The 24,810-nt window shown below is 44.2% G+C and overlaps 1 protein-coding gene across 1 annotated transcript in view; it reads left to right on the plus strand.

The window, feature by feature from the left end:
* CCDC57 (coiled-coil domain containing 57) overlaps positions 1 to 17,236 on the plus strand; it is a 70,596-nt gene extending 53,360 nt beyond the window's left edge. The window contains exon 16 of the mRNA XM_056848534.1: positions 17,016 to 17,236. Within this exon, the coding sequence (XP_056704512.1) occupies positions 17,016 to 17,236 (221 nt within the window). The remainder of the gene's footprint in view (positions 1 to 17,015) is intronic.
* The last annotated feature ends 7,574 nt before the right edge of the window (positions 17,237 to 24,810 follow it).

Below are 24,810 nucleotides of genomic sequence, written 5' to 3' on the forward strand. Positions count from 1 at the left end.
AGTATTTGCAAAAAGATTGGGAAAGATTGCAGCAACGTGGAGGAAAATAAATAATTGGGGACAATGCTAAAAAAAAAAAAATCTCAAACAAAAACCTACTCCAGGTTGGATGTTGAACCAGATAAAAACCTTAATAGGGAAGCAGCTTGAATGCTCTCAAAAAACTGTTAGTGATTTTTCTTCAGATTGCCAATTCTTATATACAAGTCCAGTTGAAAGCCCCCAGTGAGAAAACAGATTAACTTCAGTCACTACATCCTATGTCTGAGTTCCACAAATTAATGACATACTGCTGTGTAAAGAAGCATTCTCCATGGTTTGTCCTGGAGCTGTCACCCATCAATTTCACTGCTTTCCATCAAATTCTAGTATTTTGGGAGGTGGAGGAAAAAATTCTCTATCCACTTTGTACATACCATGCATAACTTTATAAATTTCTATCATATTCTCCCTTAGTGATCTTTTTTCTGAATTGAAAACCCCCAAACTCCTTAGCCTTTTCTCAAAGGGAGGGTACTTCAAGCCCTAATAATTTGGTTGCTCTTTTATGCACATTTTCCAGCTCTACAAAATCATTTTTGAGATACAGCAAACAAAACTATATACAGTATACCACCGAACTCAAAGAGTGCTCATTAATGGCACAACTTCATCCTGGAGAGGAGTGACCAGTGGGGTACCACAGGGGTCTGTCCTTGGACCGGTACTATTTAATATTTTTATAAATGACTTGGATGATGGAATAGAGAGCATGCTAATCAAATTTGCAGATGACACCAAGTTGGGAGGGGTAGTTAATACCCCAGAGGACAGGGTCAGAGTTCAGAATGACCTCGATAGACTGGAGAGCTGGGCCATAAGCAATAAAATGGATTTCAATAGGGAGAAGTGTAAAGTACTTCACCTAGGCAGAAACAACATAAGGTACAGGATGGGAGATAGTTGGCTTGACAACAGTACATGTGAAAGAGATCTGGGAGTCTTAGTGGACCACAAACTGAACATGAGTCAACAGTGGGATATGGCGGCAATTCTGGGCTGCATCAATAGGAGTATTGTGTCTAGATCAAGGGAAGTAATACTACCACTGTATTCTGCATTGGTCAGACCTTACTTGGAATACTGTGTCCAGTTTTGGGCTCCACAATTTAAGAAGGATGTTGACAAGTTGGAGCGTGTCCAGAGGAGGGTGACCAGAATGGTCAAAGGTCTGGAATCCATGCCCTATGAGGAGAGACTTAGGGAGTTGGGTTTGTTTAGTTTGGAGAAGAGAAGGTTGAGGGGAGACATGATAGCCATGTTTAAATATTTAAAGGGATGTCATGTTGATGAGGAAACTAGCTTCTTCTCTGTTGCTCCAGAGACTAGGACACAGAGTAATGGATTTAAACTAAGAGAAAAGCGATTCAACCTAAACATTAGGAAGAACTTTCTGATGGTGAGGGCTGTTCGACGGTGGAATGTGCTGCCTCGGAGGGTGGTGGAGGTCTAAGCAGAGGCAGGGTCGGGAGTGCTTTGATTGTGGGATCCTGCATGGCGGGGGGAGGGTTGGGGTCACTGGGGATGTGGGGGGAGGTAGTTGTTAATTTCCTGCATTGTGCAGGGGGTTGGACTAGATGGCCCTGGTGGTCCCTTCCAACTCTATGATTCCAAGTGTGGTCACACCATAGATAACAAGGGTGTGGGAATACCAGTCTTATAACTAATTTAAAAGGCATTAAAAAGGAAATTAGACAAATTCATTAAGGTTAGGTTCATCCATGGCTGTTAGCTATGATGAATAAATGGAACTTCCATGATCAGACAAAATATCTTTCAATGCCAGTTGTTGAAGGGGCAAAAACAGAGGGAGACCTTGGTCTCTGTGCCTTGTGTGTAGGCCTTCTGAGGGCTTCTAGTTAGTCAATATGTAAAATAGGATGCTGGATTAGATGGACTATTGGTCTGATCTAGTAGTATTGCTTACATTCCAAACTAACTGATCACCCTATTTGGTGTGGAAAGGCCTTTATTTAGCACTGCCAGCATCATGGTAGTGGTGGAGGAAAGTGTCATCAAGTTGCAACCAACTTATTCAACACCGTAGTGTTTTCAAAGCAAGAGACTAACAAAGGTGGTTTGCCATTGCCTGCCTCTGTGTAGCAGTCCTGGAATTCCTTTGTGATCTCCCATCTAAAAACTGACCAGGATTAACCCTGCTTAACATCTGAGGTCTGAGCACCAACAATATGGTAATAATAATTCCCCCTTTTAACATACAAATCCAATGCCTCTGTGACCGACATAATGCCTTTTTAACTAAGCGATAGGGACCCCAAGGCTACATTGTCAGTGGCAAGATTTGTTTCAGTCCTTATATCCCTCCAACACTAGATATATGCTGCTCAAGATCAATTGATCAAGGAGCTTCTAAGGGATAAAAGGAAAGGTAATAATAATTTCTTCTAGAGGTAGTGTTGGGTAATATTCTCTGTACTGCAGAGTCTGTAGATGTGGCAGTAATCCCACATAGCTACAGAAGGGAGCTTCTCCCCCATCCCGTTTTACCAAGTAAAGTACATTCAGCTATGTGCAGAAGAGTAGACTCTTGAACCAGGCCGTTTCAAATCTAAAGGAACAAGGAAAACTTTTGGACTGACACCTAATCTGCTGAAATGGCAAGAGCAGTGAAGTTTGGATCTCACATCTATTTGTTAAGAGTACAAGGCAAACTAAGAGCTTTTATTTTTGAGAATTATTGACAAAACTGGTGTGACCCCAGAAGTACCAAAATGCAAATTTGGGGTCAGACCTACTGGAACATCTCCATGGACAGGTTTCCTGTCCATAGAGGGTAACTTTCTCGCCTCCTCCATCCTGTTGAAGCCCAAATTACCCCCTGCAATGCCATTACTTTGGGTCCTCTATTCCCTAGGAAAAGCATTTTGGTAGACTCGCATTTTGGGAGGTGAGAAAGCTGCACTATAAGAGTGGAAATCCATCCATAGAAATGCTCCAGAGGATCCAAGCCATCGTAACAACATATTTTAAAAGGAGGAAGTTATTACTTAGATGTGTTTTATATTTAATTACATATTGATGGTTTCTGTACCTCAAAAGATAATATCACAGACGCTAAAATAATTTTGTATTATATGTAAATGAACTGTCAATCAGAATCACTGTAATATCAATAGGTCTGTCGATTCGGTTGGGCCCGAACTGAAAAACAGCCGAATTTCCCCTGATTCGGTGGTTTTTAGTTTGGGACGAACCGAACTCAAAAATGGCGAGAAACCGGGGAGCCGAATTCAGTGAGTTCGGGAGTTCACGAATAAATCCGGCAAATTCAGGGCCGTCAGTAAGCAGCATTCTCCTCCCCCGGCCAATCAGTGGCCAAGCTGGGTCTTCTTCTGGCCAATCAGTCAGGATTGAGTACTGGAGGAATCAGCTGACGCACGGCCGGGCCGGGGAGAGAGAGAGAGTGAGAGAAATCCTCGTGTGTGTGTGGGGGGTGCTTGTGCACATTCGCTCCTTTCCTTGGCTGCAGGGCGCATTTTTGGGGGTAAAGACCCCAAAATTTCAGTGGAGCTTCAGACAAGCCTTCTTAAGAGACTCCCCAAGTTTTGTAAACATTGGGTCAGGGGGTCCCAAGATATGGGCTCCCCCTTTTCTCTTTCCGTGGTTGCAGGGGGCGCATTTTTAGGGGTGCAGACCCCAAACTTTCAGCGGAGCTTTAGACGAGCCTTCTTAAGAGACCCCCCAAGTTTTGTAGACTTTGGGTCAGGGGGTCCTGAGATATGGGCTCCCCCCTTTTCCCTCCCCTCCTTTTCCATTTCCGTGGCTGCAGGGGGCGCTTTTTTGGGGGTGCAGCCCCCAAACCTTCAGGATATCTTCAGACGAGCCTTCTTAAGAGACCCCCCCAAGTTTTGTAAAGATGGGTTCAGTGGGGACAGAAATATCGGCTCCCCCCTTTTCTCTTTCCATAGCTGCAGGGGGTGCATTTTTTGGGGTACAGACCCCAAACCTTCAGCGGAGCTTCAGACAAGCCTTCTTAAGAGACCCCCCAAGTTTTGTAAACATTGGGTCAGGGCCCCCCGAGATATGGGCTTTCCCCTTTTCCCTTTTCCCTATTGGGATGAATGGGATCCTGTATGCATCTCCAGAGCAAAACGTCCTGTGCTTAAATGGAATCGTCTTGAATTACCCAGTCCTCCTCCCAGCCTCTCCTAATGGAACAGAAGACAGCCACAGTAAGACCCCTTTGGGGGGTTTAATCTATACTTTTTCTCGTGTGTGTGTGTGTGTGTGTGTGTGTGTGTGTGTGTGGAAAGCAGAGTCTGTGTGTGTGTGGGGAGGGAGCAGTTTCTGTGGGTGGGGGGGAAGCCAAAGGGGGCTTTCGCCCGTTCTGCCTGGGGGGGTGTGCCCCCTCGAGTCTCTCTCTCCCTGGTTTGAGGGGGGGCTTCAGTGTGTCCTCAGGTTTTCCCTCATTCATAAGATCGGTTAGGTCTGTTTTGATACGTGCTCAAAACTGGTTTTCAAATGGTGACTTAAAGAATGCATTTGCCTGGTCCCAGTCTGATGCAAAAGGGGAAATTCCACCCCCTCCTGCTCCTTATGCATAGCTAGCTGCCTCTGTCCCTTTCCATGCTTTGCACGGTTGCAAAGGTGTTGCTTTGCAGGGTTGTGTTGCTTTGCAGTTGTGTTGTTTGCAGTTGTGTTGCTTTGCAAACTTCTTAGCACCTGCCCCGCCCTTTGCATGTTTGCAAAGGTGTTGCTTTGCAGTTGTGTTGCTTTGCAAACTTCTTAGCACCTGCCCCGCCCTTTGCATGTTTGCAAAGGTGTTGCTTTGCAGTTGTGTTGCTTTGCAGTGTTGCTTTGCAGTTGTGTTGCTTTGCAAACTTCTTAGCACCTGCCCGGCCCTTGCTCTCATCAGCTGTTTGTCGGGGCTGGGAGCTTTGTGCATGGGCGGGCTGGGCGGCAAGCTCTGCTCAGAGATGCACATTAAGGGTGGGGGGGACCCCTTTCGGGGCCCATATCTCAGCTCCCCCTGACCCAATCTTTACAAAACCTGGGGGGTCTGGCAAGAAGGGTCCTTTGAAGCTCCGCTGAAAGTTTGGGACCTCTACCCCCAAAAATGCCCCCCCAGAGCCATGGAAAGGCGCGGTTGTGTTTTTAATGGCTTTATTCAGCCCAATTTTTTCCCCGAACTTTGAATTCCCGCCGAATTGCACGGACCTGAAGTGGGGGAGTTCGGACTTCGGCATATCCCGAATCTAAACGGGCTGAATTCAGCCGAATCCGAACTAGACCGAATTTTTTTTAATTCAACAGCTCTAAATATCAAATTATGCCAGTCAATCTCTTCTAATACAGGAAGGATTATTTGCTTCTTCTGATACTCTGTGTTGACTATTCCAACTTCTGCACTAAATCTGTACGATGGAATTGTAGAGAAATGAATTGTTGCTCTCTTCTTATCAGTTGTGGATTTTCCTCCCCTTGAAGACTTATTAGACCAGTGGTTCTCCCTCCATGGCCTATGGTGAGCCACATTCACAATTACCATCAACCAAAAGAGCCACGTGACAAACACACACATATAATAATATAACAATATTAAATATATAACCATAACCGCAGCTGTACAGATGGGAGGTTGTTAGTAAGGATTGGCCTGTTACGGACATCCTGGCATAAGAACCACAGCTCAGGGAAGCTAGCAGCTAACCCATCCTTCATTCCCTCTCGTGGCAGCTGTTTCAAGGTGGGAACCATCTGCCAACTATAAGTTCACTAGGCAAAGGCCTTGCCCACTTTACTGGAACATGAGGTGGGTGCTCTGAAGAGCCATAGGTGGCATGTCAAAGAGCTAGATGTGGTTCCTACAATCTAAGATCTGGTGATGGTATGATAGGAGAAAGTTTGTTTGCATTGAAGGTAACTGGAATTGTTTATGCAGATTATTTAATTAGGATTATCAATGGTTGGCGTAACAGGAAAGATAAGGGAAGTCATAAAATTTATTACAGAACCTCCTTTCTGCAACATCATGGCAAAAAAAGAAGACTTCTGGGGTGTTTCTATGGGAGACTTGGAACAGGATTACTCCCCAGTTCCCCTGAAATTAATATCATGAGAGAAGAAGAAAGATTAACAATGCAAACTCAAAGGTCATATTGTAATGGGGCCTAAGCAGGACATTAAATGTACATGCTTTTAAAGCCCTGTTATCCTTCCCTTTAGCTCTGCTATACATAATACTAAAACCTAATGGGAGTAATTTCAGTATATAGGATCAAGGCATTTGTAATCTGATTCGTAATTAATGAACCATTTGTAGTTTTTGTAGTGTTCTGAATAGAGATAGTTCTCAGTTCTATCTATATCTGTACATTTGAACTTATCTAATATATTCATTAAGCCAGTGACCCTCAGTGCTGCCTATGCTTCTTCTAAGCACAATCCCCCAGTGTGGAATATGTTCCATGTTTAGGTAAAGGGAGGAAGGCCTAGTGGGGCTTGCGTTTGGCAGGTGATTCCCACATTGAAACAAACACTGTCAGTGGAATGGATAAGCTCAAGCCTCCCAGAGATGTGGCCCTCATGCCAGGTCTGGAAGTAAAGAGCCTGCCCTCTCCAAAAACTCCCACCCTTCTCCGCAGCCTCTGCACTCTCATGCCAGCACCTGGGAAGCTGCCAGGAGGAGACCAAACTGGTCACAGGGAAAAAAGACCACCATCACAGCCTGCCATAAAAAGAGGAAGCTGGCCTTAGTGGGGTGGTTGAGGTTTTACTCCTGTTTCTCCATAGCCAGCTTGCTCTCTTCCAGGCAGGTTGGAATCTCACTCTTTCTCACCTTCATGATGAAGAGAGAGAGTGAGGAGGCAGAGAGGGGAAGTAAAGGATGCATGGGCTTCTGGTGAACAAAGGCTTCACAACACGGCTGGCTGGCACAGAGCAGGCAGTGGGAAGCCTGCCTTGTTGATCTTACCCTGGAATGGAGTAGAGTCCCTTTGGCTGTCTCATTGTCATCTGAGCTGCAAGCCTCATGCCAGGGAGAGAGGACAAAGACATAGAGGGAAGGGTGCACAGGCTTCCCCCGTAGGATCCTAGTACAAGCATTGGTGGCTTGAAACCTGCCAGGGAGCCAGCGTGGTGTAATGGTTAAGAGCGGTGGTTTGGAGCTGTTTGATTCCCCATTCCTCCACATGAATGACAGGATCTGGTGAACTGGATTTGTTTCCCCACTCCTACACATGAAACCAGCTGGGTGACCTAGGGCTAGTCACACTCTCTCAGTTCCACCTACCTCCCAGGGTGTCTGTTGAGGGGAGGGGAAGGTGATTGTAAGCTGGTTTGATTCTTCCTTAAGTGGTAGAGAAAGTCGGCATATAAAAACCCAACTCTTCTCCTTCAGAACACTCATGGCCCTACCCAAGCAGGCTCCTGCAGTAGAAAGTCTACGTGTCCTTTACTTCCATCTTTGTCCTCTTGCTCTCTTCCCACCACAAAGCAAAGTAGGCTCCTACAGCTGTCAGCCAGATTCAAGCAAGCAATTTCTGCAGAGAAGATACATAGATGCTTCATCCATCCTTCTACAGAGATCACTGGGCACTTAGCTGATGTCAGTTCTGCGAGCTTCAGACAAATCTCCTAAATTCAGAAACCCTCTAAAACCCCACACATTTGTGAGGCATATTGCTTAATCTTTGGTCCTCTGCACACTTATGCTAAATACTGTGCACACTACAGCTTTCTAGGTGCTGGGCTGAGAGTGCAGAAGCTGTGGAGAAGGGATGTGGGTTGTTGGAAAGGATGGGCCCTTTAAATCTATCCTTGGCCCATAGCTCAGGGAGGCTTGCAGCTCACCGTCCATTCCCTCTTGTGGCAGCTGTTTCACACCACAAGACCTACTGGGCATTGGCTGAGTCTACTTTCCTGTAACATGGGGCTGGTGCCTCATTGGGGAATGGTGCTCAGAAGAGCCCCACGTTGGATGCCAAAGAGCCACTTGAGTTCCACAGTCACTGAGCGTCATTGTCTGGGTTTGTGGGCAGATTTTATCCCCGGCACAAAGTGGTACCCTCATGTAATGCTTTGCTTTTCCCATAGGAGTGGTACCCTCATGTAATGCTTTGCTTTTCCCATAGGAGTTTATGACATCCATTCATTTTATAGTAGAAATTAAAAGGGTATGCTGGAGGGATGGGAGCAAAACCTGCTTCTTGCAACCTTGGTTTTCCTCATATTTCTCATAGTTTATTTGCTCTGTTCCAAACAACTCAATGGAAGTCACTGAAAACAGCATCTCATCCTGTCTGTTTAATCCCACTTCTTCATTTGCCAGGAATCCTATATCTGTATTCAATCCAGGAAATTGCATTGTCTTGAGCTTCGTTATTAGTTGTAATTCAGCAATCTGTCTTTCTAATCTCCCTTTGAAATCGCTTTGCAAGAGAACTGCTACTCTTAAATCAGCAACTGAATGTCCTGGAAGGTTAAAATGTTCTCCCACTGGTTTCTAAATGTTGTGGTTTCTGATGTCAAAGGGGAGATATTTCAGGGCATGGTAGAAAAGCTTGCTCAACAGGTATTACATTGGTGGTGATGGAAAGTGCTGTCAGGTTGCAGCCAACTTATGGTGACCCCATTGGGTTTCAAGGCAAGAGACATTCAGAGGTGGTTTGCCATTGCCTGCCTGTTGCTTTTAGATTTTTTCCTAATAGACCAACTCAGTGACCTGCAAGTTTCAACGGTAGCTTCTTGTTCAGTCAGGTAGCAGGAGATGAGGCCACTATGAAGACCAGAGGCACACAAAGCAAACTGCCCTTGTCCAAAACATTTGGCTGCAAACATTTATCTCATGAGAAAATGGGCAGCGCAGTCCAGGGGGTGTAATTGCATGCGGCCGAGGATGGCACACCCACGGCGCAGTTGAGCTGCCTCCTAAGTGGCTTGTTGTGCCTCAGCCAGCAACCCAACAGGGATTCTTCCCCAACCCCCATGAAACTGCTTCATGGACTGCATCAACATTTTTGCCTGCGTAAGTTCATGCTGGCAAATGTGAGCATTCCTGGGGCAAAAGGGCTCAGGGAGCTGACTAATGCCAGTCCCACCCCTGGGAATGCCCCCTTTGGCACTGGTGTGAGCCCCTGTGCCGGAGGTGCACTTCCGCCATAGCTGCATGTGTGCCCATGTGTGACGCTGCCATGCCATTTCTCAGCTCTGGCTTAAATGCCGCATCGTTGTCATTGCCCCTTACGCTTGCACAAGTGGCATTTATGCCAGTGCAGGGGTCACACCACCTCCTGAGCGCTTCTGGCCCTTCCCCTAAGGGTACAGGGAAAAAGAAAAAGGAACCCTTCGATTAAACAGTAGTTAACATTAAAAAACAAAAACAAAACAAATACATAATTCTACCCCCTTGTAGGTTCAATATTACAATCATTTATTAATAAAGTAGATTTGATTGTCAACTTAACTTACTTATGACTTATGAGATTTTATTATTATTTTGTAGTTTTAATATATTCATAAAAGGAATTCCATTTGTCTTTATTTGCTTTATGAGTGTCTTTTTGTAGTGTTTCTGTAAGGTGCGCCATTGTTATATATTCGTAAGCTTTATCAATCCAAGTTTCGATTTTTGGTATTTTATCTGTTTTCCAAAGTGATGCTAACACTGTTCTTGCTGCTGTGATTAAGTATTTTAATATGATCTGTTGGTCTTTGATGCTTTCGTCTGGCGTTTTACTCAGGAGAAATAGTTTAGGATCATATGTTATAGGTTGACCGATGATGGCTTCTATGTTCTTATGTATTTTCTTCCAAAAATTTTGTACTAATGTACATGTCCACCAACAGTGATAGAAGGTACCTCTAGCTTTATGACACTTCCAACACAAACCAATGTCGAACTGTTTATATTCTGGATGTCACTCGGCGTGATGTACCACCTATGTAACATTTTCAACCAATTCTCTTGAATCCCTTGGCAAAGAGTGAATTTAAGATTTCTACGAAATAGCTGATCCCATTCGTCTGTTGTTATAATCTCATTAAGATTTTCCATCCATTTAATTTGGCATCGCTTTACTTGTTCGTCTTCTGTATCATGTGTCAGCAATAACTTATATATTTTACCTAGTAAATGTTCCGTTGGCTTACTTATCATCTGCTCGAATTCTGTTTTCCCTTTTAGTACTCCCCTAATCCAGCAGTCCTCTTTAAATCTTGAAATTAATTGGTGGTATATTAGCCAGGGCATCTGTGGTGGTATATTAGCCAGGGATAGCTAACTTGTATCTCTGATAGTGCCTTGGGAGTGCCATCTGTTTTTACCAGGTCCTGATATTGTATTGTCCCGTATTTTTTCCTGTCCATTACAGAACCATAGACATTGAAGGGTGCCGTCAGTAATGGCCCATCAGGACTTAACCTTAATTTCAGTTTCCGCCATACTGCCACCATATTTTCTACCGTTGGATGGCCTCCCATTTCTTCTAAACTCTTTCTCCAGTTTTCCCCCCATAGTAGATGATGCGCTCCAACTTGTGAACCTGCCAGTTCTAGTTTAGTAGTCCTGTTATTGGTCTGCATGATCCAATCTTTAATCCATACCAAGGTTGCCGCTTGATGATATATTGTTAAGTTTGGGAGTGACATGCCCCCTCTTTTCTTTTCATCAGTCATAATTTTAAATTTTATTCGGGGATGTTTTTTATCCCATATGAAACCATTAATTTTTTGTTGCCAAAATTTTAGAGTCTTATCTGGGATTCTAATGGGTATAGTTTGAAATAAAAAATTGAATTTCGGGAGTATATTCATTTTAATTATGGCTATTCTGCCTAACCAGGATACCTTCAACTTGGTCCAGATCTGGAGGTCACGTTCAATCTTACTCCAAACCACTTGATAGTTGTGGATGAATAAATCTTGATTTTTTTTTGGAAACGTTATTCCCAAATATTTTATCGGTTTGGTTGATATTGTACATCCTGAGATGGTCGTTATCTCTGATTCCTCTTCTTTAGTTGCATGTTCTAAGAAAATTTTTGTTTTGGTTGTGTTAAGTTTATAACCTGCCAATCCTCCATATATTTGAATGTCATTCATAAGTTCTTTAATACTTGTTTCTGGTTGTGTAATTGTTAACAAGACATCATCTGCATAGGCTCTTATTTTGAATTCTTCTCCTTGTACATGTAAACCAGTTATGCTTTGGTTTGTTCTAATTTTATTTGCTAATACTTCAAGTGTTAAGTTAAATAGCAGTGGGGACAATGGACATCCTTGTCTTGTTCCTTTTTCTATTTTTATATCTTTGGTCAGAGTGCCGTTTATTATGAGCTTTGCCTGTTGTTCTGTGTATATACTAGCTATCCAGTGAAATAGATTACCTTCATTGCTTATGCTATAGATTACTTGTCTTATAAAGTTCCATGAGATGTTATCAAAGGCTTTCTCTGCGTCAACAAAAATAAAGGCGATTTTTTCTTTTCTATATTTTACTAACTCTCTCGCGTTGATTAGAAATCTGGTGTTGTCTGCCATATGTCGTTTGGGTATAAAGCCTGTCTGGTCTGGATTAATCAATGTATCTGCATAGGCTAGCAATCTCTGTGCGATTATTGTTGTAAATATTTTATAATCTGTATTAAGGAGAGATATTGGCCTATACGAAGAGGGTAATGTTGGATCTGTTCCTCCTTTTGGAATAAGCGTTATGTATGCTTCTTTCCAGGTATCTGGCACCTTATTTTTCTTATATATTTCATTCATCACTTTTTGTAACGTTGGGGCCACTTCTTCTATACATGACTTATAATACATAGCTGTAAGACCGTCCGGCCCAGGAGTCTTCCCACTCTTTAGCTTCTTGATTGCCTGTTTTACTTCTTCTAATGTAATGTCTTGATTTAAGAGAGTTATATCTTCCTTGGGAAGATAATTTAGATGATTCTGTTGGATATAGCTTTTTATTTCTTTCATCTGTTCATTTTGTATCTTCTTTTTATAAAGGTCTTTAAAATATTCCAAGAAGCACTGTGCTACTTCGTCTTCTTTATGTGTTATCTGCCCTTTTATTTTTGCTGCGATTATTGCTCTTTTCTGTTTTTCTGTTTTGATCATAGATGCCAAGTACTTGCCCGGCTTATTCGCATGTGTAAAATGCCTCTGTTTTATAAATTTTAGTTTTTTTGCCATCTCATCTGTAAAAAGTAAATCCATTTCATGTCTTATCTTTTTGAGTTCTTTTAAAGTTTTCTTGCTATTTGTTCGTTGGTGGGTTTTTTCTAGCTGTACAAGATTGGTTTGAAGCTCTGTCAGATGTTTTACCCGTTCTTTTTTGTTTTTTGAATTTATTGAAATAAAGATACCTCTCATATAGGCCTTTGAACAGTCCCAGATCGTTGCTTGACTCATAACTGGTGTTTCATTCCTCTGCAGAAATTCCTTAAGTTCTTCGCGGCTCTTGTTAAGATCTGTCGCTTTATTTAAAAGGGTATCATTTAATCTCCATCTAAATGTTGCCTTTTTCTGTTTCAGCCATTTTATTACTATAGGATTATGAACTGACAAAATCCGAGGTAGTATTTTAACATATTCTAAATTTTTCACCAGGGAGGTCGAAATCCAACACGTCGATTCTTGAGAAGGTCCTGTGCCTATCTGAATAGAATGTATAGTCTTTACGTTTGGATTCTTAATTCTCCAGATGTGCTGCAAATTAAAACGCTGCATATCCAGTTTTACACTTTTTGGTAGCTTGCCACTTTTTTGATTTTTGGATCTGTCTAACTTGACGTCCAGCACTCCATTCATGTCCCCGATAATAATCATCTCATATTCCAGTTGTTCTTCTAATGTTGTGAAAAGTTCTGTGAAAAATCTTTCTTTTGATGTCAATGGTGTATAAATGGAGGTTAATATTTTTATTTCTCCTGTTGGGAGTTGTAATTTAAGTGTTAGCTGTCTGCCTTTTGTATCTTTCATTACTTCTAAAACTTTGATGGTAGGATCCCTAATGTATATAGCTATACCCTCTTTTTTTTTTCCAGACGCCGATGATGTATACACTGATCCAAGTCGTTTATTATTTAATAGATGATTATATTTTCTTTTTATGTGTGTTTCTTGAAGGCATATTATATTTGCTTTATGTTTAAAAAGCGCATGAAAGGTCTTTCTTTTTTGTGGTGTGTTCAGGCCATTTATATTGATAGATAATATTTCTAGGCCTTCCATCATATTGTTGTTTACTTGTAAGGTGCTGCCTCGTCCATTAGGCCTTCTTGATCTGCAGCCGCATTCTTATCCGTGTTCCGTGATGTGTCTGATCTGTCCAGTCTAGCGTCTTTTTTTTTACTCCTCATTTTAAGTTCTTCTTCTAAGTCATATGCTTCTTGTATAGTTCGTATCAGAATTCTGCCAGAGGGGAGTTGGACACTTAGAAAATATGGTCCAACCCATCTATACCGTATCTCCCGTTCACGTAGTAGCCTGCGTAACGAGTCAAAATCACGCCTTTTTTTCCTAACTAAAAAAGGCAAGTCCGGGAAGATCTGTATTTCTTTTCCTTTGTATATTAATGGTTCTTCACTTTGCTTATTCAGTATATCCTCTTTTATTCTTTTATCCGCAAATTTTATTAAAATTTCTCTTGGTAATTTTTTTACAGACGCATATTTAGAATTAACCCGATAGATTTATCTGATGTCAATAGCTTCCTCTTCGATCTCAAGATATGTAGCAAGCAACTGAGTCATATCTTCTTCTAAGCTTTCTTGCGGCATGTCTTCTGAGATTTTTTGAAAGCGAAGGTTATTTTCTCTTACTTGCATTTCCGTAGTAGCTATTCTATTTTCCATTTCTTCTTTCCAAGTATTATGTTCTATTTGTGTTCTCTCTGTCTTTGTTTGCCTTTCTTTAATTTTCTTTATGTCTTCTGTGTTGTCTAATATGTCCTTCATGTTCTCCTCTATTTTTTGTTTGATGTCCTGGAGTCCTGAAACCAGCTCTTGTTTGACTGTTTTCATTTCCATCTGCACCGTGAGCACATCCGTTCTGACCGAGTTGCATTCTTTGGTCAACCTTTCTAATTCTTTGTTTACCTTGTCCATCTTATTATTTATTTGATCCACTTTTGCCTCTAATCTTTGCTCTGTTCCCGTTGAGTCGTTAAAGCTGTTAGTTGAGTAGCCAGTTTCTCCAATGCTTTCTCCATATTGACTTGAGCCTTGTTAGCTTTCTTTTGATGCGGTTGATAACTTGCAGTCTCTTCCGCGCTATCTGCTTCTTCTTCCTTTTCCTCCTCTTCTGAGCTCTTCCTTGGGGTTGGATTGCTGGTTTTGTCTGTTTTTCTACTTTTTTTCATTAAATTATATCTGTATGTTTTCGTTCTGGTTTGTAGTTCTTTATAAGTACCAGACATACACAGTTTCTCTGTGTAATAGATAGTATTTTAGTTTAGTTATTAGTTTAGGTAATTAGTTATTGTTTATATCAGATCACTTATATTGGTTGTGGCAATTAATTCAATAGGACCAATTTAACTTTTAACACCAACAGACAAAAAAGAGAAAAAAATATTATATGGATTATTCAAATTCAATAGCTATTATGAATAAATTACTGTCATAGGCACACTTAATTATTATAGCAACCCTTCTATACTATCTGCGTTATTTATCTCATCAAATTTCCCCAGTTAGTTATGGTTAAGTTCCTTATACATAAGTTCCTTATACATCCAAAGCACTGTATTAGACACATCCAGAAGTCGCAAAGGCTCTTGGGAATTGTAGTTTCAGGCAGCACAGGTTATCACCGGCTTCCACGGGCCGATCTCACCCGTCCTCGTCACAGGGTGCCGCCTCCTCCAGCTTCAGAGGCGCCGTTCTCTCGCGTAGCCAACCTCCCGGGCCTTGTCTCCTCGGGAGTAGCGCCGCCGCCCTCTCCTGCGCCACCGGCCTCTGGGGCCTCGACTCCTCCTCGGGGGTCCGCTCAGTCGCCCCCTCACGCCGTCGGGTTCCAGGGGTTCCTCTGTTCCTCGGGGGTTAGCTCCGCCGTCCTCTCACGCTGCCAGCCTCCAGGAACTCCTCTCCTCCTCGGGGGTCCGCGCCGCCGCCTCTCCCACACACCGTCGGCCTCTGGGGCTAAATCTCCTCCTTGGGAGTCAGCGCCTCTGCCCACTATCGTTGCCGGTCTCCGGACCACTCGCTCTCACTCCGCTGGCCAATTCCTCAGCAAAAAACAAAAAAGGTTAGTGGAGTTCTTACCAATTTAATATCTTATGGATATTTAATTTCTCTGTGCAAAGAAAGAAAAAAAAGGGGTGTTGTTATAAGGGAAGGGAGGGAAAGACGGGGGGGTAGTCAATTGGGAGGTCGGAGCTATATAGGACTTGCCTGAAAATGCCTGCTGGTACGTCCAAAACTCTTTTTGGGTGGCGACGTTCCTCCTCTCTCTTGAGAGTTGGGTGTCTTGAAGAAAATCTTCTGACCCAGAGCTAAAGTATAGAGTTTTTAGCCACAAAACAGGTATTTTTCGCTCCCGCTCCTGTAAGGCGTGGTCACTTCGCCATCTTGCCCAACCGGAAGTGATTCGCCTGCCAGTATATTGATTACTTGATATATTGAGATAACTACTGCAGTAGCACTTTGTTGACTAGCCTGAATATGTTGGAAAATAATTTTGATTTTTAAGACTTCTGATCTTATTTTAGTTCCAGAACTCCTGCTCCAGGGGGAATTATAAGATGCACATGAAAAATGCCAAAGGGCAGAAAAATAGGGGATAGTTAAAACCACAGTAGCTTTTCTGCCGCAATATTTAAATTTGGATGTTGAAAGCATCCAGTAGGCTAGTCTGAAATCATGCTCTTTCTATTGGGTCATAAGTTATCTTTTGCTCTTGCCTGTGAGACAAAATTTCAACACATTTTTCCATTATGTGGGTAAAGAGCCAGACAATGAGAGGAATGGGTAGAATATTAACCAGTGGAGAGATGTAAATGCTCTTCTGGCTCTAGGCGTAGCGGGGACTGCAATTTCTGTTATGCAAAGCTTTTCATTTCCCAAGTGTTTTATAAATATTAACTTTAGTCCCATTTGATTTTCTGTACTTGATGATACACAGAGTCAAATTCAAAGCTGTTGCATGTAGGAGTGGGTGCTTTTGGTTATGGAAACAGCGGTGACAATTGGACTGAGTTGCTTCATCACACAAGTTTTATCCTTTTGGAAACTGCAGTGGAAATAATCAAAATTTCCATCCATTCAAAACCAGTATTTGGTGAAGGTTCAGAAAATCTGTGCTCCTCTCTTTAAAAAAAATGGTGCTTTAAGACTTCAAGCTGATTATATATGGAACAGCTTTCTGAATTGTGAATAAGTTAACCAAAATGAATGTCAGGATCTCATTTGTTATCTGCCATATAACTAAAGCTTAAAACAACGATTCCCAAGCAGAGGTTCTATGCACCCTGTAATACTTTGGGAGTGAGTGGCTTGTGTAAAGAATATAATAACCACTTTAGCAGTCTATCGTATTCACGGCTCTTCACAATCTGTCACAATAATCTTTACAACAAATTTTTAAACTAGTTTAGAATTATTGGCATCAGAGGAAGTTCCTAGGTTGAGAAACCAAGGCTTCCAAAGGCCCTCTATGAACTAGTGAGTTCAAGGCAAAGAAGAGATTGCAACAAGGATTTGCTGTAGGTGTGATCATCATAGTACATAATGCTAAGCAATTCACTGCTTTTTTTTTTTTACAATGAAATGACAAATCCTAAAGGGAGTCCCCTTAATAAAGGGTTTGATATTCAGTAAGTTTCAGGACTTGACAGAAATCTATGTTCCTCTGTGCCTATTAGTTCCTTTTAAAATATGGAGGGGGGAGAGACCATTTCTGTGTCATCAAATCCAGATTGTGCTATCAGATTGCAGTTTTGCCTTTAGCAGAATTTCATTACTGGTAAACTACAGGTAAAAATAATGTAAGTATTTCCTTCCTTCTGATTGCAGAGGAGTACCAAGGTCTCCATGGAGTTGAAAAATCTGAAGACGCTGAAGAAAAAGCCAGCATATATTTAGAGAGGACACCAGCAGCTGCCTTAACCATCACAGGAAACAAGTTTAATGTCCAGCCAAAACAAAAACCAAACAAGTCATCATATGACCAACCACGAAAGCCTCGTACCTTTCGGGAGAAAACCAGAATTCGAAATTACAATGTAAAGGATTGAACTTTTCATTTGATATAAGTCTTTCATTAATTAAGATACCAAATGGAAATATTGGACTATTTCATTGGACGTGATATTGAATGTTAGTCTACCTTTTCCCTGCAGCTGGAGTTGGTAAAGATCGAGTTGCATCTAAAAATGCCCTTCTGCCCATGGAAGATGTTTTTCGCTAATTTAAATACTTATAGTTCACAGTGTGTGTGAGCAACTGTGGGAGTGAGGGGACAGGAGATAAATGCAGAGCCAGGATGTGAAACAGGTCACAAATTTATTGCATTAATAGCTTCCATGTATGGGCATAAGGCAGAAACTCGGCACCTGTTACTGGCTGCAGGAAGGAAGGAGTGGCTTATGTCCATAGACAATATGGTTTGGTCTTATTGGACTGAGTGTTATTCATTACACACACTAGCTACTCCCAGAAACCATTTGTGCTGTTTCTTGGATACTTTCCATAGTCTGAGAAGGGGGAATTCTCACTGTGGTCTGCTCCAATAAGCCTTAGTTACAGCCAGCCCAGGAAGTTATGAAGCTAATGGCCAAACCCAACTGAGGAAAGTTACCAGGTGCATCACACCCTTCACCAAATCACCCTGTCCTCAGGCTGCCCACATTAAGCACAATTCCATGGTTAAGCTACTTGAGTGTGAACGCTTGTGCTTCACATGCAACTTCCCCCCCCCGTAAACAGTAGTAATGTGGAATGAAAAAATGTACTTTGCAATCATAGATAGTTGCTCATTGTTTATGAATAATAACAAAAAGGAAACAATCCAATGCAGTGCTTGCCTTGGGACACTGATTTTCAGACTGTGAGCTGAGGAAACCATAGAGTAAGAATAGTGCACAAGCTTCCTTGAAAAGCAGATTGACCATTGTCTACAATTTCAATTTTTTCTCTGCTATATGCAGCTTCAGAATAGTGTTGGGTGTGAGCTAAGTTACTCTCTCTGTTGATGTTGATGAGCAGTTCACTTGAGGCTTAACCAGTGTCTTGCTTAAATTGAACGTGTTTAACATAAAACAGAAGGCCCTGAAATGTACTGAGTTTCCATGGCACAAATTCAGGGGATAAGGAGCCATGAGATCTTGTGGGAGAAGCTAGGTGCTAAGTCATGCCTGTAGGTTCTTCAGAATTCTAGAGTTTAACTGTTTACCAGCTGAACAAGAATGCTTGTAAGTCTATCAGGAAATGCTACCTAAGGTGCAGAAAGCTCCACAACAGCATAACTGGAATACTTACCTTAGTGTGGGGTTTTTCCCCTTCATGGTATCAAGGCCCTCCCCCTAAAATTACAAATCTCAAGGGTACCGTACGTCTTTTCATTTCTGGTGGAGCTGTGAAAACATACAAGACAGCTGGGAGTTCCAAAAAGAATCAAATTGTGGAATCAGTGGACTCAATGGTGCTTTTATTAAATAATGTTAAAAAGTACACGTCTGCAGGTGTAAGAGATCTTGCTATTTATTTATTAATGGCAGCAAACGTTATTCTGGAGAATGAGTGGTGTACTAATCTCACTCCTGAGGCTTGGTAGTTAAGTTTGGGATGTGTGTGTGTGTATAAATTTATGGAAAAGCTGACCCATCAGAATTAGCAAATTTAGGTAACCTTAAGGCATTTAAGGGGAGTTTGTTTCCGTTTTGTATGATTATGTAGATAAACCAGATTCACAGGTGCCATCTAAATATATTTTGATTGTGGACATTGTAAACTATTCTTATTAGGGTGATTATATCTCTACATTTTTCTCTGTATGACAATTTTAATAAATGTTATTGAGGGATTTTGGTAATTTTTTTGTAAGGAAGTAAGTTTAGTTTAGTTTATTGAATTAATATCCCACCCTTTCCTGACTACAGTCAGGCTCTGGGCAGCTAACAATCAATCGTTAATTTTCTTTTTCAACATATTATTATTATTATGAGCAAACCTTTGTGTTGTATTTTGATCTGATCTGCTGTTTTAACACTGATAAAGAGTTGAGAAATTGAACAGATGAGGGTTGACTGGATGGAAAGTTGCTAAGTAAAATATTCTGGGCTACACTGGCAGCTGTGGCTGTGTGTATGGGGGCGGGGGCTCTTCCAGTACTCTCTGGTAGGTGACCATATCCAAGGTTAGCACCTAAGACAGTGATGGCGAACCTTTTAGAGACGGAGTGCCCAAACTGCAACCCAAAACCCACTTATTTATCGCAAAGTGCCAACACGGCAATTTAACTTGAATACTGAGGTTTTAGTTTAGTGGCCCACATCTATAATAAGGAGGTAGCACATACCCATCAGGGTTAGTAACCCGTGATGGACTTTTCCTCCAGAAATTTGTCCAATCCCCTTAAAGTCATCTAGGCTAGATGCCATCACCACATCCTGTGGCAAGGAGTTCCACAGGTCAATTACATGCTAGGTAAGTGGGTGTTCTTCTGTTAGGGGATTTCACTGAAAGGTGGGAGGCGCCACAAAGCCCATGCTGTGGCCCGAGCACTCTGCTCCCCTCCAGCTATGCCACGCTGTGAGCTATGCTCCCCTCCAACCCCACCACGGGAATCACCTTTGCCACAGACTCAACAGGCTGCCGTCCGCGCTGCACCCTCACGACGCATGTGAGCTGCTCGGCATGTGAGCCGCCCTGCCGCATGTGACAGGGGAGGGAGGAAGTGCTCCCATTGGGCTGCTGGGCAGAAGGGCGGGTGATGTGAGAAATGCCCTCAGGCGCACGTGGAAAAGGGGAGGGGAGCAGCCCAGCCCCATGTCCCTCTGGCTTTCTAGTAACGAATTCAGGCGAACTCTGTGCTGGGGCGACGGCGCCCGTGCCCACAGAGAGGGCTCTGAGTGCCCCCTTTGGCACGTGTGTCATAGGTTCGCCACCACTGACCTAAGATCTCATGTGTGCTGCCCCACCAGAGTTAGGCTTTTCTCTATAATTGCTTCAGTTCTGGTGTGTATGGCTGGTTGTGTCACCAGGACCAATAGAAGATTCCAAATGCTCTAGGACATATCCTTCTTTAGCATGCCCTGATGGCTGTGTGCTTAGAAAGATGCTGCAAGATGTGGGTTTTGCTTCTTAACATTGGTGTCCTGCTGACATGATTGTTGCTGGTTAAAAGATGGTGTTTTCCTTACTCTCACTTTTTCTCATGTTGAGTGTTGCTATTCTCTCTCTTTTAAAATGAAATTTCCCCCCTGTAATTTCTCCTTGGGAGAATCTAGTATTCCAAGGAGTATATAGCATTCCAAGGATTAGACTGCCTGTACAGACAAACTTGCAGAAGCATTTAATAGGTAACAATGTACTGAAATACAAGTGAAGCATGTACAATAGCACTCTTAATGGCTACTGGTGGTGGTGGAAAGTGCTGTCAAATCACAGCTGACTTATGGTGACCCCGTAGGCTTTTCAAGGCAAGAGACTTCCGGAGGTGGTTTGCCATTGCCCGCCTCTGAGTGGGCTGAGAGATCTCAGAGAACTGTGACTGGCCCAAGGTCACCCAGCAGTCTTCATATGGAGGAGTGGGGAATCAAACTTGGTTCTTCAGATTAGAGTCCGCCCCTCTTAACCATTACGCTGCACAACTAAATCAGTAAACTGGGGCAGCGCTGGCACACTTGGTATTCACAAACCCTATTGCTGATGCAAATTAACACAGGGATGCTACAGCCATTCTGGCAATCTTCATAATCGTCCAGTACAGATCACTGATGGCCAAGTTTCCCTCCCTGCTACATATAAGTCTTTCACATAGAACAATTTTTTCTTAAATTGCATCATATGATCTTCCTAAAGTCTAAAGAGATAAAGTGGGGTATAAATATGTTAAATAAATAAAATAACCTGGGTAAATCTCCAGCATTCTCACCTATGATGCCATGGTGTAGGTTCTTATCTAAAGAATGTTTTGAACCTGTGAGTCCCAGCATTTTATGCAAATCAGTCACAAAAATGGAGCAGAAATGTTGAACTGCGTTGGAGACCAGTTTTGAACCAGCAGTAAATGGCCAAGCATATTTCTAACTTCACGTTTTAATTATTTAAAAATCAAATTTGAATCTAAGGAGAAATTCCACAAGATTAATGATCAATAAATATAGGAAGGGAGAAATAACAGCGTTGTGGACGATGCTGTACTGTTATGAGTAATAAAAATATTACTCTTACTCTCGGCTGTATTCAAGGACACCTCAGGTCTATGCTCCATGTTGTAGTTCTGCCTATCATTTTAAGATATAAGCATTTTGGAGAGGAATGGGAAGCTATTTTGTTGTGTCTCGTGGGGGTGTTGCATTTGGGGAAAGCAACAAAGAAGATATAAAGGTTGAGTAAGTTCAGAGGGCACAGAGGTGAGGGAAGCCAGACTGTAAGACCATAGTGGAACAGCTTTGTGCCAACAGAAGGCTCTGAATTAACCAGATTATACAAGTTCTCATTGGTAACTAGTGGGAGTGGCATTGCTGTGAAGCTTGTCGAAGTAACAAGGCAGGATTGGCGAAAGAAAAGCCACATGGAGCAGGCCTTGGCTTAATTGTGACAAAGGGATTAGTGCCCCCACCACCTCCCGAAACTACTAGTTAACTATCTCCTGGGACAGTATACTGAGGTGTAGTAAGAATTCGGTCCCCTAAAGCACATTTCACTCAGCAGGCATCTGCGTGGTGGATTGAACTGTAGTAACCCGGGAAGCTCGCACTCTTCTGAGGTGAATGACCTGAAATAAGCCACAATTCACAGGCGCTTCTTGCATCACCACCAGCTTCGTTCCCTAAACAGAGCCGTCCCCCTTATACAGTCACCACATCACCCTATCTCCTAGCAACACCCACACAAGCGCCGGGGATTGGCCTAGCCACGCACACTCCCACCCGCCCCGCTCTCCTGATTGGAGGGCTGCGTCAATGACCAGGGCCTCGGGAAAATGTGGTCGCTCCTTTGTCAAGTTTCATTTGCCGGCTCGCAGGGAAGGCGGTCGCAGGATAACAAGACAGGCGGCGTTCGCCGTCTCCCTGGACACCGGTTACTCTTCCCCAGGCGGAAAGCCTGCGGCCCGCGACCAAGTCTCCCGAGGCCTGCGCGGCAAAGCGCGCCCAAGTGACGCGTAATTAATTCCTAACTCCCCGCGCACAAGAGCAGCAAGGAATCAATTACCTTCCTCGCTCGGCCTCCGGCGCGCCCTTGATACTTACCTGAATTTTTTTTTTAATATATGAATTTTTTTTATTGTTTTCCTTCATTTAATACATCCGTGTAAAAATCAATATTTAACACTAAAAATTAATAAGTAATCTGTAATAAACATATAGTGACTTCCCCCTCACTCGCTTCCATCTACAAATAAAGTGTATATACTTTTGCTGATTAAACTAATCCCCCTATTAAGGAATATATATTTATCTTATCTAATCTAATGTTATTCATTCAGTACCTTAATATGTAATCGTGATAGAAAGTATATATGAGAGGTTAAATCAAAAAATATCCTTTCAATGGTCCCCATCAAAAATTGATTTTCGCAATAAATTCTCCACGCCTCCCATTCCCCGATACTTCCCTGTGTCGAAGCACTTACCCAGGGATGCCTAAATAAGGGGGGGTATTTTTTTTGGCGGGGGGTGAGTGGGAACGCGCACTCCGGCCCAGACTCCCGTCCTTTGTTTGGGCGGAATCAACGCGGCGGCGGCGGCGGCGTTTTCTCGCCTCTAAGACCGCCGAGGCGTTTGGCGAAGTCAGGAGACACCTTGCAAAAAGCACGCGGAGAGGAGGTGCGTGGCGTGGGGGGGCGAGGGGGGCTGTGACCAGAAGGGCCCACGAGAGGGGTTGCATTAGGGGTGGGGGCGCGAGTGGATGGGGGTGCCCCCCCCAAAGGGGCTCTGTTCGGACGAGGCAAAGTGGAACTCCGACCCCGACGTCCCCTATGCAGCAGGCGGCATGCCGGCCTCGGAACGGGGGGGGTTGCAGCTTGCAACGAGGGAGGCCTGTGGGTCAAAGAGCGGAGGCCTGTGGCGGGGCCGGGTGGGGGGAGAAGCTGCCCCGGGCCGGCCCGGTCCCCGCCTGGCACCGCTGCCCAGGCGGCTGGTGCGTGGGGCCGCGCGTGCTCGCGGGGCTGCCCTTCGCCTTCCTGCCTGCCTGCCTGCCTGGCCGGCGAGTGGCGGCGCCTCCCATGCGCGGCTCAAGGGGCTGGCAGCGGCCCAGGCTCTGCGCCGGGGAGCCCAGCCCAAGCTCTCATTGGACTGCGCCGGGGAGCAAAGATGTCAGCCCATGTGGCGTGGCCACCGGAGGTGGTGGCTGTTTAAATAGGCGCTGGGAGCTGGAGGGAGGCAGTGCGGGAGGAGGACGCCGAGCGCAGGCAGGCAGGCAGGCAGGCACACACACACACGGCGGGGGCAGTCCCAGGGCACCTCTGCAAACGCCGAGCAGCAGCAGCAGCAGCAGCAGCACTAGCCCTGCCCGCGCATCCCTCCCGCGCCAGCCTCAGCAGCTGCCCTGCCCCGGCACGGACTCGGTTGCTGCCCAGCCTGCCGACGCCCCGAGGACCGACGGAGGTAACGAGCTGGGGATGCATCAGACAAAGCCGCCGGCGGGAGCTGCGCATGCAGGCCCCGCTGCGCCTCCGCGATGGCCGGCCGGCGACGGGGCTCTGCGGAGGCCCCTGGGGTTTGGGCTGTGGGTCCACGGCGGGCTCCTGTTGCCCCCCCCCCCCGGGCCTGACTCTTGCTTGCCCGGCGAAGGGGATTCCTTTTCCTTTGCGATTCCTTTCCCCAGCCTCCTTCTGCAAACAGGGGTGTGCAAATCAGGGGGGAATCAAAGCCGGGCGGTGCTCTGGACCAGGGGGCGGCTTTAATTTCAGGTGCTCCTGGGCGGGATGTGCTGTTCCAGGTGAGCAGCTGCAGAGGAGGCCTTTGAGATGCCTCGCTGTTGGGCAGAGTTTGGCACGAGGGCCTCCGGTAGTGGGTCAGGTTTGCCTCTCCATTTTAATGGGTGCCGGTGGCAAATGAGATGAGTGCGGAAGCTGCGGCTGGGACGTCTTGAACATGACAAAGCAGTCGGGGAGAGGGGGCACCCCCCTCGAGAGGGCTTGTTTGCTGGTGTGTGTGCGCGCGCCTGTGTGTGTCTGAAGCCAATGAAAGGTGCAATTTCTGGGAAATAAAGGGGAGGAGTAGCTGGCAACAGGGGAGATGGAGGCTAAGCCTTGCTGCACTGGGAGTGCTTCTGCATCCAGCCATTTTGATACCAAGCAGGGAAGGCAGTTACACTTGCACACCAAAGCAGATGTCAGCAGACAGAAAAGAGGGCTGTTGCCTCTCCTTAATGGCTAGGTTTTACTGGGTAGCCACAAGTACACAGAAAGAGATAAGATTATGAAGGCTTAATGATATGCCTTCTCTGGTATGTGTTTTGTGACATTGGGAAATTAGGACATTGGATAATGCAAGTTCGTCACTTGCATCCGTTCACTTCTGAGTAGCAGTACAAGCAAGTCACTTATGCTTGATGTTTGGAAGTTTACTCTTTGCTTCTGAACTGCTATGCTGCTATTTTAAAAAAATGCAGTGCAGGCTGGCACTCACTGTCTTTCCAT

Source organism: Euleptes europaea, chromosome 1 (genome assembly GCF_029931775.1).
Source record: "Euleptes europaea isolate rEulEur1 chromosome 1, rEulEur1.hap1, whole genome shotgun sequence".
NCBI lineage: Eukaryota > Metazoa > Chordata > Lepidosauria > Squamata > Sphaerodactylidae > Euleptes > Euleptes europaea.